The sequence below is a fragment of the Patagioenas fasciata genome, chromosome 9 (assembly GCF_037038585.1).
Source record: "Patagioenas fasciata isolate bPatFas1 chromosome 9, bPatFas1.hap1, whole genome shotgun sequence".
Lineage (NCBI taxonomy): Eukaryota > Metazoa > Chordata > Aves > Columbiformes > Columbidae > Patagioenas > Patagioenas fasciata.
The window spans coordinates 13,171,671-13,186,609 of NC_092528.1; the positions used below are offsets into that span (position 1 = coordinate 13,171,671).

Consider the following 14,939-nt stretch of genomic DNA (forward strand, 5'->3'; position numbering starts at 1 on the left):
CAACGCCAGAGCGTTGCCAGGTTAAGTAAAACACAACGGGAACAAACACAGCGGAAGACCTGGGACATTCCGGGCTCTTTCACCACGGTCCCGCGGCTGTGCCCTTCAGGGGGGGCCCGCTCCCCAAGGCTAGTCAGACCCTGCCCCTCCCCGGAGGGCACTTTCTGTGGTCGTTACCAAAGAGAGACTCTTCCCTCGCTTTCAGAAAGAAAGCAGAACTAACTTCTAGAACAAGCAGAATGTCACCTTTTTTTTTTTTTTTTTTTTAATGCGATTTTGACGGTTAAAAAACATAGAGACGTCTAAATCTGTTCTCACAGAGAAACGTTTGCTATCTGACCAGAAGAAAGTCTGGTGTATATCTTATATTTAAGCTTTCATTTTCTTCAAAGTTTTCAATAGTTACAGTTTTTTTCTATAGAATAAAATTTTTTCTGTCCCCTAATATTAATCATCTGACTAACAAGTCCTTTTATACAATATGGAAATCAAGCCAGCATTATTGCCTATCACCACATTCTCTAAGTCATACAAAGTTTCATTCTTCCCATTTTTAAAGGAAAACAAATTTTGAGTTATACGTCAAGCATATTTCTCAAATTTCAGTCATTAAAAAAACCAAAGCCAAACCAAATGCTGTTATTGCTATTCACTGTAATCAAAATACAACAAAATAATAACCAAAAAGGATTTGTTAGATTTTGCTAAATGGTTAAATAACCTCGAAACAGGATGGCAAAACGTTGCTTACATCTGGACCTGTAATGAGCTGAAGTGTGAAGATTTAGATGCCTTGACAAATCAGGAGTAGGATTAGGGGATAAATTATAATAACAGAAAAAAAAAATTCATAATCCAATGAGACAAATCAACCTCACAGTATTTGTTTACTGTAATAATTGCCTTAAAAGAGCTGAGATATTTTGCAGCTGAAATGATTTGTAAGAGATTACATTCACCAAAATCTCCCAGTCTGCCTGAGATGTGAAACACACACCTGAGACCAGCTCAGAGCCAGGGCTGTGAGGCTGTTTTCGGACCTGGGTGGTTTTAGTAAGAGGAGACACACACCAAGTGGAGGGCCAGCATCACTCCTTCCCCGTGACACAAGCGAAAGTATTCTATGCTGCACCTACTGACGATCAGCGTAGTTGAATATACATGTTGAATATACATCTAGTATGAATATATATATTCCCCATGATGGAAACTGCGTTTTGTTAATGCTGTTGTGGCATTGCTTCCTAATATCTCCATTTCTACATCAACCTGGATAAAATGTAGAAGAAGGACAAGTTTCAGGGTTTTCTAGCTTTAATTAAAGTGATTCACCCAATGTAAATACCCTTCAGAATCATTAGAAATCATAGCTATGAAAGATCCATCACCCATTTGTAACACAAAGGGAAGATTTGTAATGTGTATGTGAACATGTTGCACCAACAGGCAACTGACAGGAGGCCACCTCTGATCTGGTTTAAATAAGTAGAGGTTAATACAAAGAACCTAATATGCTAACAAAATTAACTAACTTGTGGTGAGATCAAGCATATTCTCCAAACCAGCAGAACAGACAGGGACATTATACCTACAAAATATCCATAACACAGAGAAAAGGACCATTGAGCTCAAGAGGACTTAAGTGCACACTACAAGCTCTGACAAAGTTAGGCACACAATTTGCCTATACTTTCAACTTGCCTATATTCCCAATGAATATTAGGCAATCAACATCATGCCCATAAACATATCTCACACCACATGAATATCAAATGCACTGTTTATGTTCAAGCCTGCAGGTTGGAGATGATTAAAAACCATTTCTCTGAATGATGTGCACATTCATATTTAAATAATCTTCAGCAGCTGTTAAATTTTCACTGATACACAGAACACACTGATACAGGAAAGAGACTGGTCTGTGTCAGGCATGAACACAAGCAAGGGAGCTGCAACAGCAGCTCTTGGGATTCACAACTGTTCTTCTAAGGAAAGGTTTTCAGCACCAGGTGTGATTACATGATTGCACACCATTTTCCAGAGAAGCTTGTCATTCACACGCACCCAAAGTTCCCATTGAGCAGGACTTTGCACAACCAGCAGCCTTGGCCTGTTGGAATAGTTCCCCCACTGCAGCAGAATTGCTCACTGAAGTAGGACTTCAACTGAAAATTCACTTTAACCCTATAACTACACCTGTAGTCTTCAGTCTGTCGTAACTGTCTGCATGAAGGCAACTCACTCTTCCATCATTTGCAAAAGACATTTTATATAAAGTGGTATACACAATAAGCTACTTCAGGATGTAAGCCTTGAAAGCAAAACTGAATCCCTGTGAACAGTAATTTGAGCTACAAAATAAGAACACTAAGGTAAGAAGCAACAGTATTTCCATGGACACCTGTAATCCACCATATTTTAATAATGTATCTTTATAGTGCAAGGAAAAAATACCTGAAGTTTATTCTTTCCTGTTCTGTAAAGTATAAATGCAGACAGAAATTCAATTTTCAGCGTGAGATGGTCTTTTGGGTTCTCAGCTCATAATATTAAGTTTGATTTTCAAAATGTGCTTCTAAAATGCTGTCTCCACCCAGACAAAAATAGATTGGACCCAAACCAGCAGTCACTTCTGGAAATTCAGGTCATTGCTCTAACTTGTAGGGATGTACAACTCAGTCCCCATTGGGGTAAGCTACTTTATTATTTGGCTCTGTGGTGCATTTCCAATGATCATAAATGCAAGAGTAACTGCTATGTTGCCTTTTGCATGATAAAGCAATACAAAAGTATCTCTGCACGCAGACATTTTAACCAATCCAACTGGATAATTGAGGCTTTTATTCCTTCCATGCATTTGTGAAATACTGAAGTGTTTTCCTGTCAAACCTGCATTTCAAAAGAATACCTGCCATTATGTAAATTAACATCGTATGATTACTTACTACTTGTGGGCTAGTGGTGTAGAAAGGAATCATTCCTTCCTTGGAGTTACAGTATTTACAGAGACACTTTCAAAGGAGAGAGCAGAAGTAAAAATTACTATCGTGGCACTGAAGGTACATGGTATGTGTTAAAAATAGAATAGTGTGCTTTAAAAATATGAATTCTTCAGAAGTGATTAAGAGGGGTAACATGAAAGAACAGGAGTTGTAATGTGGTAGTAATCGTCCTAACACATCTCCACACATTGCAAAGGGCAGAAGCTCCCTGCAAATGGCATATACTGAGCTTTCTCCTGTGGCTGCTCCAATGAGAACTTCCCTCAGGCAGAGATGGGAGTCACCTGTCCCAGGTGAGATGGACAAGAAGTTTACAGTACATGACTACACACCCAGGTTCTGTGCTGGTAAGCTGGGCTCTGCCCTCCTACCTGCTTTTTTCTCCCTCTCTTGGACTAATACCACTGAAGTCTGTCAATCTATTCCAAATCATGAACTTAACATTCAATCTAATCTTCCAGTTTGGAGTCCAGCATGCTCCACTCAGGTAGAGCAATGTGTTGCCACACAACATTTCAGATCTCACACGACTGCAAACTACAGATCTTTCAGAGCTCACACAGCCTGTGATCTCCCAGAGGTCAAAAAATCCCTGAGAAAACTTCAGGCCTTTGCTTACTTGCCTGGTGCTTCCATTTCTTGGCTGTAGCTGCTTGTACTCCAGACTGTGTAATGCAGAGGGAAAAAAAAAAAAATAGTGTGCAAGTAAAAAAATCCAGCAGCTTGTATTTCCCATGATTTTCCCCCTGGTGTTGTGGCATACCCTGCCTTCTCTGCTTTCCCACAGAGCGCCCCAAAGCACTTTTTTTTTCCCTCTGTAAGACGTGTGGATATGGTAACTGATGCATACTTCTTATTTTTTAAACAACTAGAAAACACAAGTGTTAGTTACAATAATAAAAGACCACCAGTCATATGGATTTTCTTTTTTTTGTATTTTACTAAACTTTTTTTACTGAAACTCGAGCGAAGTTTGGCTTTGGACAAGCAATTTGTACACTCAAAGGAACCCAAAATACAAATATAATACTGGGAATCTACAGTAGCCAGAGATGCATACAATGCATGACTTTTTCTGACTGATACTGTGACGTGGATCAAGACTAAAGCTCCTGAAACCAGTGGAGTTTCCCAAAATTTGCATAAGCAGAGAGAGGGATTTGGCATACGGTCACACTGTCCATTTTAATTTGGCTCTGAAATATTTTCAAACATATGGGTAGGAACTTGATATGTGATTGTTCAGTTGTGAATAAACCTGAAAATCCTGTTTAGGCCTGTGATCTTCAACTGTCTGTAATGTGCCAACCTCTGAACATTTTGAAGTTGACCCTCACGGAACAAATTTAAGCTTCTCATGATCTATTTGCTCTTCTTACTTACCTTCCACAGATCCTTTAGAAGTAGTCCACAGATCCCAGTTGAAACCATTGGTTTAGTCAAAATGGTAAATACTGTTTACAGAGAAAAGGCAAGAATAAAAGTATGATGTGGAAAGAAAAAGATGGAGTATACATTTCTTACTGTAATCAGTATTGCAGGGCATAGCTACGTAATAGCTTCTGTTGCGACTGCAGCTCCTGTAAACATGCTCAAGTTGGTGCGAACGAGCTTGCCCAGACAGCGCTGGCACCACGTCTGCCACATCCACGCTGCTCACTGCAATCAGAAAGCTCGCAGGAGTGGAGCAAGAGCTCGGCAGTGAGCTCCAGCAGAGCCTCACGAGTGCTCACAGCATCGGCACGGCTGCACGATACAGAGTTACAGCAGCGACTGCTGGATGGGCTCACCTAAACTGCTAGGTACCAGAGCTCACCTGATTTAACAGAAATGCTGAAACGCATGCTGCATTTGCAGCAGAAGCACAAACAGGTAAATCATATATTGGTGCATATGATGTACACATGTACATATTTCATATATTTATTTTTCTTAGAAAACATTGCTGCTGTTTATGTCCATTAATTTACATATATTTATTCTTACTACAGTATCATTTATAATAATACTTTCACTTCTATAGCACCTTCTCTTCAAGGATCTCCAATTGCTTAAAAACTTCAATAAATAAAGCCTCACATCTTGCCTGTGAGGTAGGTCAACACTATTATCAAACTTCACAGATGCATTAACTGAAGAACAAAGAGGTTAAGGCCAAAATTTTCTAATATTTTTACCTGAAGTCAACCATCTAAATTTTCATTTAGATGCTTAAATAAAAGTCTCATGATTTTCTTTGGTGCAGAACATCCACAACTACTGCTGAAATCAACAAGGGCTGATAGTCAGGCCTGATTTTAGGAGGCACACACCTTTTATGTGGCTAATGAGCAACTCCAAGTTTGAAAACACTGGTCTAATCACACCAACCGTGGCCAGAGCCACAGTTGATCCCGGTAATTTATCTCCTCGGGGTCTTTATATTATGGTATATGATTTAAAAGGCTGGTGCAGATCTTTTTAAATAGACATAAGTGACACAAAAATCATATACTGTTTCCACAAACTGTGTCCATCGCAACAGAGTCTGTATAAATACTACTTGGGTTTGTGGGGTTTTTGGGGGCACAGGGTTGCTTTTCACAGATTTGTGATAATCAAGACAATGCACAGCACACATCACTTGTGCAGTCATAAAACACATCACACACCTTCACCTGCTGTCTTTACATTTCTACATAATAAATTCCTTTGCACTTGTGATAAATAGAAGTGGTCAAGTAAAGGTCTATTAAGAAGATACTTGTCAGAATATCATGCAGACAGCTTGCAAAACACACATACTGAAAGATCACTTTTAAAATTCTTGAATTGTTAAGCACGAAAAATAATTACCTCATTCCATTACAGTACTGTGTAGAAACAAGGAATAAGCAGCATTATCTTATTCCCAATAGAATAGATTATAACAACTAATTAAGTTAAAAAAATTCAGGCACCAAATGAATTATCCTGCAACATAGAACAGTATCTATATAGAGTGCTCTCCTTAATATACTACAAAACCAGCCATATGGCAATGTTTTTCCGTTTCATATTATGAGCGTGTCATCACATTTCAGAGATAACCTTGATGTTCCAACCTTGCAAAACAGAAACATTTTCTACTGGCCTTTACAGAAACTCATAGCACAGAAGAGAAACTTACCAAGAGGGGAAAATCATCGTCTCATTACAGCTACCTCGATCAAAGGTAAACGTTCAGTACAGAAATTATGCTACTGCGTTCCACTTTTACAGTGATGCTGAAAGTCTGTATTTTAATGTGGGCTTCTCTCACTGTGTAAAAATTGAAATCAATGGTCAGTGAAATATTACTCCCTAATGCAGTCTATTAGCTCTATTTTAGAGCTCCATTAATTAAATCATCCTCCACAAATTGTTTTAAGTGTGCAATGTAGTGTTTCAGTCTCCCACATTAAATGAGAATTTCAAAGAATTAAATAACAAAGCTTATTTTAAGCAACCAACAGAGGGCTCAATGGCCTTCTAATAAAATTATAACAAAACCGTTCTCAATACATTGTAGGGAAACTTTGGCTCAGTTTCTTTAAGAGAATACATTTCTGTTACAGCTTCTTCTGTATGTACTTGTTAACTTCACATAAGGGAAAACACAAAACGCATTTAACATCGTGATCCTCTTCTGCTCCTAACCACAGTGAATCTCTCCAATTATCTTCCAGGTGGGGGCAACAGTAAGCCAGATTTCTTTAATCGAGATTGTGTCCTTCTGCATCAGGGAGCACAAAAATCAGGGTACGCTCCCGACAGAGGCGGGGAGGAGCGTGCTTCCCAGCCTCAGTGAGAGCCCCGGCTCCTCAGGGAGGACCTTCCAGACATCTTTGCTACAGACACGCGTCCTGCTCTCCCTCCAGAGCGGACGGACCCTTCGCAGCCCCTCGCCCGGTCATCCTGCTGACCATCCCCGCCACCTCGGGCCCCGCCAGAGCCGGGGGCTGGCCTGGCTGCAGGGCCTACCGTGCCACCGCGGCGGGCCTGGGGCGTCACCATGGCCGGCCAAGGTCCTGAACTTGTGACCGCGGCGGGCCCGGGCCCTGCTGCCCCCGCCACCACAGCAGGCCCAGACTCACCGCTGGCGGGCCCGTTACACCCGGGAGAGCCGCGGCCTCGCCCGTTCGGGGCTCACAGCGCCCAAACACGGCCGAACCGCTCCCCGCGCTGGCAGGGCCACCCGGCCGCGCTGTCCCCTCATAGCGGCGCCGGGGTCCCTCCCAGCCCGCTCCGCGCTCTCGCCCCGCTCGCCCAGCCCTGCAGCGCCCTTCGCCGCCCGGCCCCGCTCCGCTCCGCCGGCGCTACGAGTCGCTCCGGCGGGCAGCCGCAGCCCGGCCCCGCGGGGTGCCGTTGGCCGTCGCCCCACCGGTCGCCGCCTCGGGCCGGTACTTGAGCCAGCAGATGAGCCATGTGACGACTACGGAGAAGAGGGCGAGGATGCTGGCCACCGACAGGCAGATGGGCCCCACCGGTGACGGCGAAGCCGAGGCGCCGGGCCCCGCGTCGCCGCTGTACTGGTTGACGAAGATGAGGCCGGTGAAGAGCAGCACCACCATGGAGAGAAAGGAGACGACGACGCACACGCAGCCGGCGCTCAGCGCCGCCCGCTTGCAGCTCTGGCAGCTCTCGTAGCCGCCGCCCGAGGAGCGCGGCCCGGCGCGGCCGGCGGGGGCGGGGGACGGCGGGGCGAGCGCAGCCGCCGCCTCCCGGGCGCGGGGCGGGCGGCGCGGCGGCAGCGGCGGGAGGCTGTCCTGGGGCAGCGGGTCGCGGGCCCGCAGCTGCGGCGGGCAGGCGGCGGCCAGCTTGGTGTTAACCGGGAGGCCGTGGACGCGGTGGTCGGGCAACGCCGTGCGGTGGCGGCAGAGCGGGCAGGCCAGGGAGCCGCCGGCCGAGCGGCCGGGCCCCGAATCGGCGGCGGAGGCGGCGGGCGGCTGCTGGGCGGCCCGCAGGTGCAGCTGGCTCAGGCACTCCTGGCAGAAGGTGTGCAGGCACTCCAGCAGCTTGGGCGCCCGCCGCTCCAGGTCGAAGTAGTTGTAGCAGATTTTGCACTCGTAGTCCTCGTAGCTGGGGGCGGCCGCCGCCGCCGCCGCCACCTCATCCTCCCGCCGCCCGCCCTGCCCTATTCCGCCCTTCTGCGCCGGCTCGGCCATAACATCTCGCCGGAGGGCGGACGGAGAGCCGCGGAAAGGCGGAGAGTCCCGGGCCGCCCCGTGCCTGGGAGGCGGGCGGGGAGCCGCGGCCCCGCCGCCTCCTGGCCGCGCCCGGGGGCTGCGGCGCGGCGCGGCCCGGAGGGAGGGAGGGACGGACGGCGGGAGGGCTGCCGGCCGCCTGCGTGCTCCGCCCGCCCGCCTCGCTGGCGGCTGCTGCGGGCGGGGGGCGGGATCGGCGCCGCCCGCCCCCGGGAGCGGCCGCCGGTGCGCGTCCCGGCCGGGGCGGCGGGGGCGGGGGCGTTCTCCCGGGCCCCTCCCGGCCCTGCGGCGTGGGCAAGGACCGGCGCCCTGCCCGCCGCTGTCCCCGCCAGAGGGGCTGTGGGCCGGGGCTCCCGAGCAGCCCCATCGCCTTGGAGCCCCCGGGACTGTCCTGCTTCTAGGAGGCACTCACAAGTGGGAAGTGCCCGTAGCTTTTTAGTCCTGTATGGCATTTTTTAAACCGTTGTATTGATTTAATAGTTTATGATGATTCTCCAATGTGATTAAGCGTTGGGACCAGCAGTTATGATTAACATAACATTTGCTGGGTAGCAAACGCTACCAAGCAGGGGTTAACACGAGAAGGCCTGTACAGTGGCAGGGTAACATACATTGCAGCTTGCAGGCTGACATGTATTTTGCCTCTCCGTGGGAAGAACCTTTTGTGCACCTGATTTCCCTTTGTGATGCACAGTGAAAATAAAAGCTGGTTTATTCTGTAAACCAGAGGCCAAAGGAGCTACTGGTGTTTTTATTTGCACTATGATGTTGTGTTACAAGATTGAGAGACTTTGCCCAGTGTAATTAAAAACAATCGAAACAATAAAGTGTTCATAGCCTCCAATGTCATACTGTTCAGTAGCCTGATAGATTTCACTAAATCAAATTCTGCTCTGTCACATCAGCGGAGTCTGAAGTAACTTCATTATCTTCAGGCCATGAAAGTAATTATTTCTCTGTGTTGCTACAGCTGCATCTTGGGAAATTCAGCTCTGGATTGGGAGCTGTCCCAGCTCGGACATCTTCCCCTCCGCCATGTGGCATGTGGTATCAGGTGTGTTTCACTGCAAATGTTAGGGGAAGCTCCCTCTCTTCCTCTGTAGTGCACCGTTCTTCTGTCTGTCTGCTCTAGGACTTTATTCTGAACCCTGAGCATTCTTGAAGAGCTAAACAAAAGGGGGAAGCTTGTTCAGAAAGACTGACCTGTTGGAAAGATGCAAAGGCACATACTGCTAAATTGTAGTGACACATCTGAAGGTTGTCCACGAGTCCTTGAACAATAAAACTGGCAAAAGAGAGAACTTCCTTAAAGTTTTTTCAGTTTAGCATAAACTGAAATAATGGGATAAATTTGAGCAGAGAAACATAGGAACATTCACTATATAGGAAGCCAGATCCTTTTTGTAATTTATCCTAGGAGATGACATAAGTCTGTTAAAAAGGCTTAGTCAAAGAAAGAAAGACAGACAGACAGACTTTTGCTGTCACTGTCCATAGTGCAGAGCTGCTTTGGTATGTGGAAACAAAAATCACCCCTTTTTAAAAGCCCACACTGGTTTGCAGCCTTAGGGCTAATCTACCCCTGTCACCTGAGAGCTTTTTCTGTGTTACCATTTTCCTGGTGCTGTATATCATCCATGATGAACTTGGACTGTTTTTGTCTAACTATCCTATCTTCCATTTTTTATGCGAAATCTCATCTTATTTACCCAGGTCTTCTTAAGTTCTTAGAAGTATGTTTAAAAGTATGTTTCTGATGTTTGTTTTACCTTTTGTTTTGTTTTGTTTTCTTTCTTGCTATTGTTGCCCAGTTCAGCGTCATCTTCCCATTTAATTAGTTCATTGTTAAAAGATGTATTTCAAATTATCCCAGGCACCACCCTTTCACGTAATATTATTGCCACTTTCGTAACCTGACGACTTCCAATTGATTTTCAAAACACATGGAAGTTCTTAGATCCAGGAAAACTTGAATTAATTTTTCAAGTGAAATTTTTTGAGGCACTGTATCAAATGCTTTAATAAAGTCCAGATTCATCAACTGAGTTTCTGGTTCAAACTGCTTGGCCTCTGTCTTTTGCGTTCTGAGTTTTCTTATCTGATGTGTATCTGCCTTGAGGTCAACTGAAACTCCACCTAAGTATATGAAAGTCAGCATTGGGAAAGCCTCCTGTAATCCTGGCATGAAAACTGCACAGAATAGATGGTAAAGTTTAGCATAACTAAATAACAATAATAAAAATATAAACATGCTAAATGCAAAATTAGGATGAAGTTTATATTTTTTTACAAAACTTAATAAGAAAAAGTGGTGTATAGTCACAGAAACTTTTTTGCTCTTCATTCCCCCTGTGAACACAATACTGTGTAACTACATCCTGCACACGGAAGGGTATCGTGTGCGGTGCAGCCCCTGGAGAACATTATTTAATAGAACATGTGAGCTATGTGAATGTCCTTGTCCTCACACCTGGTGAGACGCTGCTTTTTTCTATGGAATGTGCAACTCCTATTTACCTCTTTGTGTGTCTGGTGGCACTTGTGGGTTCTGTCCTTAGCCCTTTGCCAGCACAGGAACGCGTGTGGCGGCACAGCGGGTCAGTTCACAGAGACGATCCAACAGAACACTGTTCACTTTTTTATAAGTTTTCCTGCTGGAACAGCTCAGCGAAGCAGGTCGCTGCCTGGGCGCATGAGGTCTGCAGCCAGTGCAAGGGAAACTGCCGGTGTCTGTGTGGTGAGGAGAGGAAATGAGGCTGGGACCACAGCGACGGTGACTGATGTACACTTACCGCGGAGCAAAGCCATTAATGACTTCAGCCCTTTTGTCATAGTCCAGCTTGAGAGCCTGCACTGCCAGCCTGAAGACCAAGCTGTGTTCGTGCATCCCATCAGCCTGACCCACGCAGGACAGCGTTCCGCTGCAGCTCTCCGAGGGTGCGCAGACTGACAGGACAGGGTGTGTGTTGCACCCTCCCAACTCCACAACTCCCTGTGCCGAGGGGCTGCCCCGGCTCCTCAGTCCCCTGGAGCTGCTTCTTGGCCGGATTCCTGTGGTAACTGAATCCATGATTCTGCACTAGTGAAGGAGCTGGGCCGTAAGTACTGGAAAACGTGTTGAATTTAAAGACTTCCTGGGCTGGGATTTAAGAGAAAAGAAATTTCTTCAGATTTTGGAAGCATTACAGTATTTCTGAGGATCCAGAAGTATTCTCTCTTTTAGTCACTTTAATTACAGTGAGCATCTATTCTTTGGATTATCAACTTGTAGGGACAGTTCTTTTGTGGGAAAGATGTATTGCAAAAAAACCCCTAAGCCCTGGAATGCAACTGAGCCAATTCTGAGGGCTGACTTTTGTCTGAACCACTATCAGAGACTTTGACTTTGGATGTCATTTGGAAGTTGTGTTATGAATTCTGGGGTAAAAATGTGGCAAACAACCCTTACAAAATACACTTTTTTCCACTTTAAATAATTGTCCTGTGGCTGGTAAGAATCGATTTCCAGTGTTTAAAATATTTGGTCTGATTAGCCCAGTGCAGCATGCCAGTTTTATACTGGTGTAAGACTTGATCTAAGAAGAGGTGTAACAGTGTAAAATGAACTCTGATAAGAGAAACCCAAAACCCCATCAAAGAATACTCCCATTTTTCACAAAGGGTGTGCTGGCAATACATCTCTGCAGTAATAATGTCTTGTTTAGCTGGATTAATTCTTCAAAATTCCCGTGTTGTTGTACAATTGGTATGTTTAATGAAATTCAACATCTGGCTTTTTATTCACAGGTAGGAAGAATGTTCTCTCTGATGGATGCACAGGACAGGAATGGATCAGGTGCCAGCCTATTCATGGTAAGAAAATTAAACCTCTTTTTTTATGCTTATGTTTTCTGTACTTTTCAATAATTAACTAGCTTGTTTAGCACTGATACACAGGTCATTGAAGTCAGACAGCTCTTTGGATAAGTCTTTGTGGTTTAATATGCTATTATGGTTGACATTAGAAGCTTTTTGATGATATTTTAATATTGGGTGTTTTTTACTTGTAAAAAGTCAGCTTATTGTATTACTTTCTAGAGTGCATTAAGTAACTAAGCTTGATGCTCATTTGGTAAATATTTAGAAAAAGAGGACTTTCTTGCTTTTCATCCTTCCACTCAAACTCATATACATGAATTTCCTCCTCCAACCCTATGTCCACTCCATTTGCAGGGGTGGCAAAAGCTGGGTATTATTTTTATGCCCTATCATTTTGTTGGAGTATACTGCAACATCATCTTCTGCTTTCCTCACATTAACATCTTATTTCATATAATGTATTTCTGAATAATTTATAGTTAAAGTGCTTTTCTACCTTTTCTATCTTGGAACTGCTGTAAAAGTTATTGCATGTGCAGTCAATTGCATTCAGTACAGAAAGGAATGTTAATTTTCGATAATATTTGCATGTCATGTCAGGGAACTGAAAAAGGAGAAGGAAGGATTACAGTTATGAGCTGTTCCATGTCAGTCACAGCCAAATACAAAATACGTTGTTCTCTCAATGCATGTAATAGGAAAGATGCAGAAGTGCTGTATTTGACACCCCTCTGCCCCAAAAATACACTTTATTGTGTTGTAACTACTAAATACGGTCCTACTTCAGTTGCCTCAGGCCACGAGGAAAGACAAGAGCAACAAGACAAGTTGCCTGAAAGACAAGAGCAGAGGTGAACACCTCTGCTGGTCAGGTCTCTGCTTTCTCTTCTGGGTTAAGCTTTAAGCTTCTCTTCCTCACCCAATGTTGACCTGAAGCCCCAAGCACAGATACACCCTTGTTGGCATCAGACTGATGCCAAATTGTGCAACAGGTTTATTGATGATAAAAGGGTGAGAGACGTGGCATTAAAGCTGGGGATGACTACATAATTTCTGATGGGAATAATTTCTGATTATTCCCATACATTTATTTCCCACCATCCTGTGCTTTTGGCACATCACAAACAGGTAACTTCATTGTGAGCCAAGGTTTAACAGCAATGAGGGGCATCACCACAGACTTGCTATGCAGAGCAAAACCATCTCAGAAATGTTATTCAAGATGGTGGCAGACGTGAGCTAACCCTACAGTCGAGACAGAGGTGACTCCAGTATTACCCATGCAGACCCATGTTTAATTTAGCTGATGGGACTACCAAGATCAATAGCTCAGGCTCCAGAGCCGTGTGCCCCGTGGGTCCCTCGGGCCCTGCAGTAGGGCCAAGCGCATCTCTTCCTATACCACACTTTGTTCACAGCTCCCTGAAGCAGGAACTGTGTTTCTGTGTTAAGACAGATCTGCCCTGGGTGTTTGCAGGGGCTTAGTTAATCTCACAGAAAACAGTATTTAAATTCGTGCAGTCTTCTAGGTTGGTTGCAGCCACAACTGTATTTTTATAAAATTTACCTTCTACTGAGCAAACGGCACTTCTTCAGATCCTTTGTTGGTGATATAATTGAGAAAATAATCCAGGAATTGCATTGATTTAACCATTGTTTTTTCAAAAAGGACCAAGCTAAAGAGAGAATAAGAGAGAAAAGCTCAGAGAAGTCCTTTGTTCTGGCCAGCACTGTGTTTTCTGCATGTCACACCAATAGTGAAAATGGAATTTGACAGTGGCTGCTGATTTTGGTGGCAGCGACGGGCTGGCAGAGCCTGTCTGGGCTTGCTGGGTGCAGCCTGGGCAGAGCAGGGCGGTTCGGGGTGCAGGGCTGCCGTGACTCCTGTGACACCCCGAGACTTAACATTAGCTGCGCGTTATGGTTGTCCTGCCCACATTAAAGCACCTCTGCAGGAAAATATAGCCAAAATTAATAATTACTTATAATGGTAATTAGTCTAATTAATAAATGCCAGCATGGGTGTTTTCTCTTGGGCAGCTACTTTCTGCTACCCAAATTGTCCTTGGATTATACTGAGAAAGGAAAGCTGTTCCTACATGGAATTACTTTAAAAGATGATTTATTGCTTGGGAAGCGCTGTTTGAAGTACACAGTACACGTTCCAGTTACTACTTTTATTGCAGCATATCATTGGAAATGTTGAATTAAAACAGGGATGGTTATCTCTGAAGTAAAATCCCGTACTCTAGTGAAGCTGGTAAGAATTTGTTCATCAGCTTCAAAGGGGACAAGTTTTTATCTCTGATAATGACAGGAACATATTTTTTAAGACATCTTGGAAAAAACTACTGTTGCTCAGATAACAATATTATGTATATGTGCTTAAATACATTTGTTTCAGAATGAGAAACAGATGAAGGGTTTGGGGCTTTTTTTTTTCAGACATTAAAATAGTTTTTTGTTTGTTTTGAGCTGAAGTGGACACATGGAAGTTTCTTTTTTTTAGACAAATTTTAACATTTTCTCACATGAAATAACGAATTTAAAAATCACTTGATATGACTCTAAACCCTGATCTACAGTTAGCTGACACCTAAGGGACCATTTCTATCAATTTCTATAGTCTTGAGATTTCAAATAGTATCATTTTCTATTGCAAAGGTACTTCAGCTTTGTGCTGAAGAAGTGCCTATGTAAGTAAGAATGAACTTCATGAGGTTCATCTGAGCTCAGGGAGCAAAATTGGGTTGCCTCCAGAGTGCCACCCTCCCCATCCCCTGCTCTCCCCACCTTTTGGAAGCCTCTGCGTTCCCTACCTGGATTTCTGCAACCACGGAGGAGCCCAGCCTTTGCTTTTAAAAGAGGTGTCAGT

At 44.6% G+C, this 14,939-nt stretch overlaps 1 protein-coding gene across 2 annotated transcripts; it reads right to left on the minus strand.

The window, feature by feature from the left end:
* Nucleotides 1-270: 270 nt before the first annotated feature.
* RNF228 (ring finger protein 228) lies at nt 271-8,389 on the minus strand. Of its 2 annotated transcripts, XR_011740477.1 has the most exons (2): nt 6,151-8,389; nt 271-4,456 (listed from the first exon to the last, which is right to left on the minus strand). XR_011740477.1 is itself a non-coding variant. In XM_071812453.1 (1 exon), exon 1 carries the CDS (start codon nt 8,165-8,167, stop codon nt 7,319-7,321), a length of 849 nt encoding a protein of 282 aa, XP_071668554.1. In that variant the 5' UTR covers nt 8,168-8,389; the 3' UTR covers nt 4,912-7,318. The 2 variants fall into 2 exon arrangements, 1 of the variants encoding a protein (XP_071668554.1); XM_071812453.1 differs by lacking the exon at nt 271-4,456 and having other exon boundaries at nt 4,912-8,389.
* Between the last annotated feature and the right edge of the window lie 6,550 nt (nt 8,390-14,939).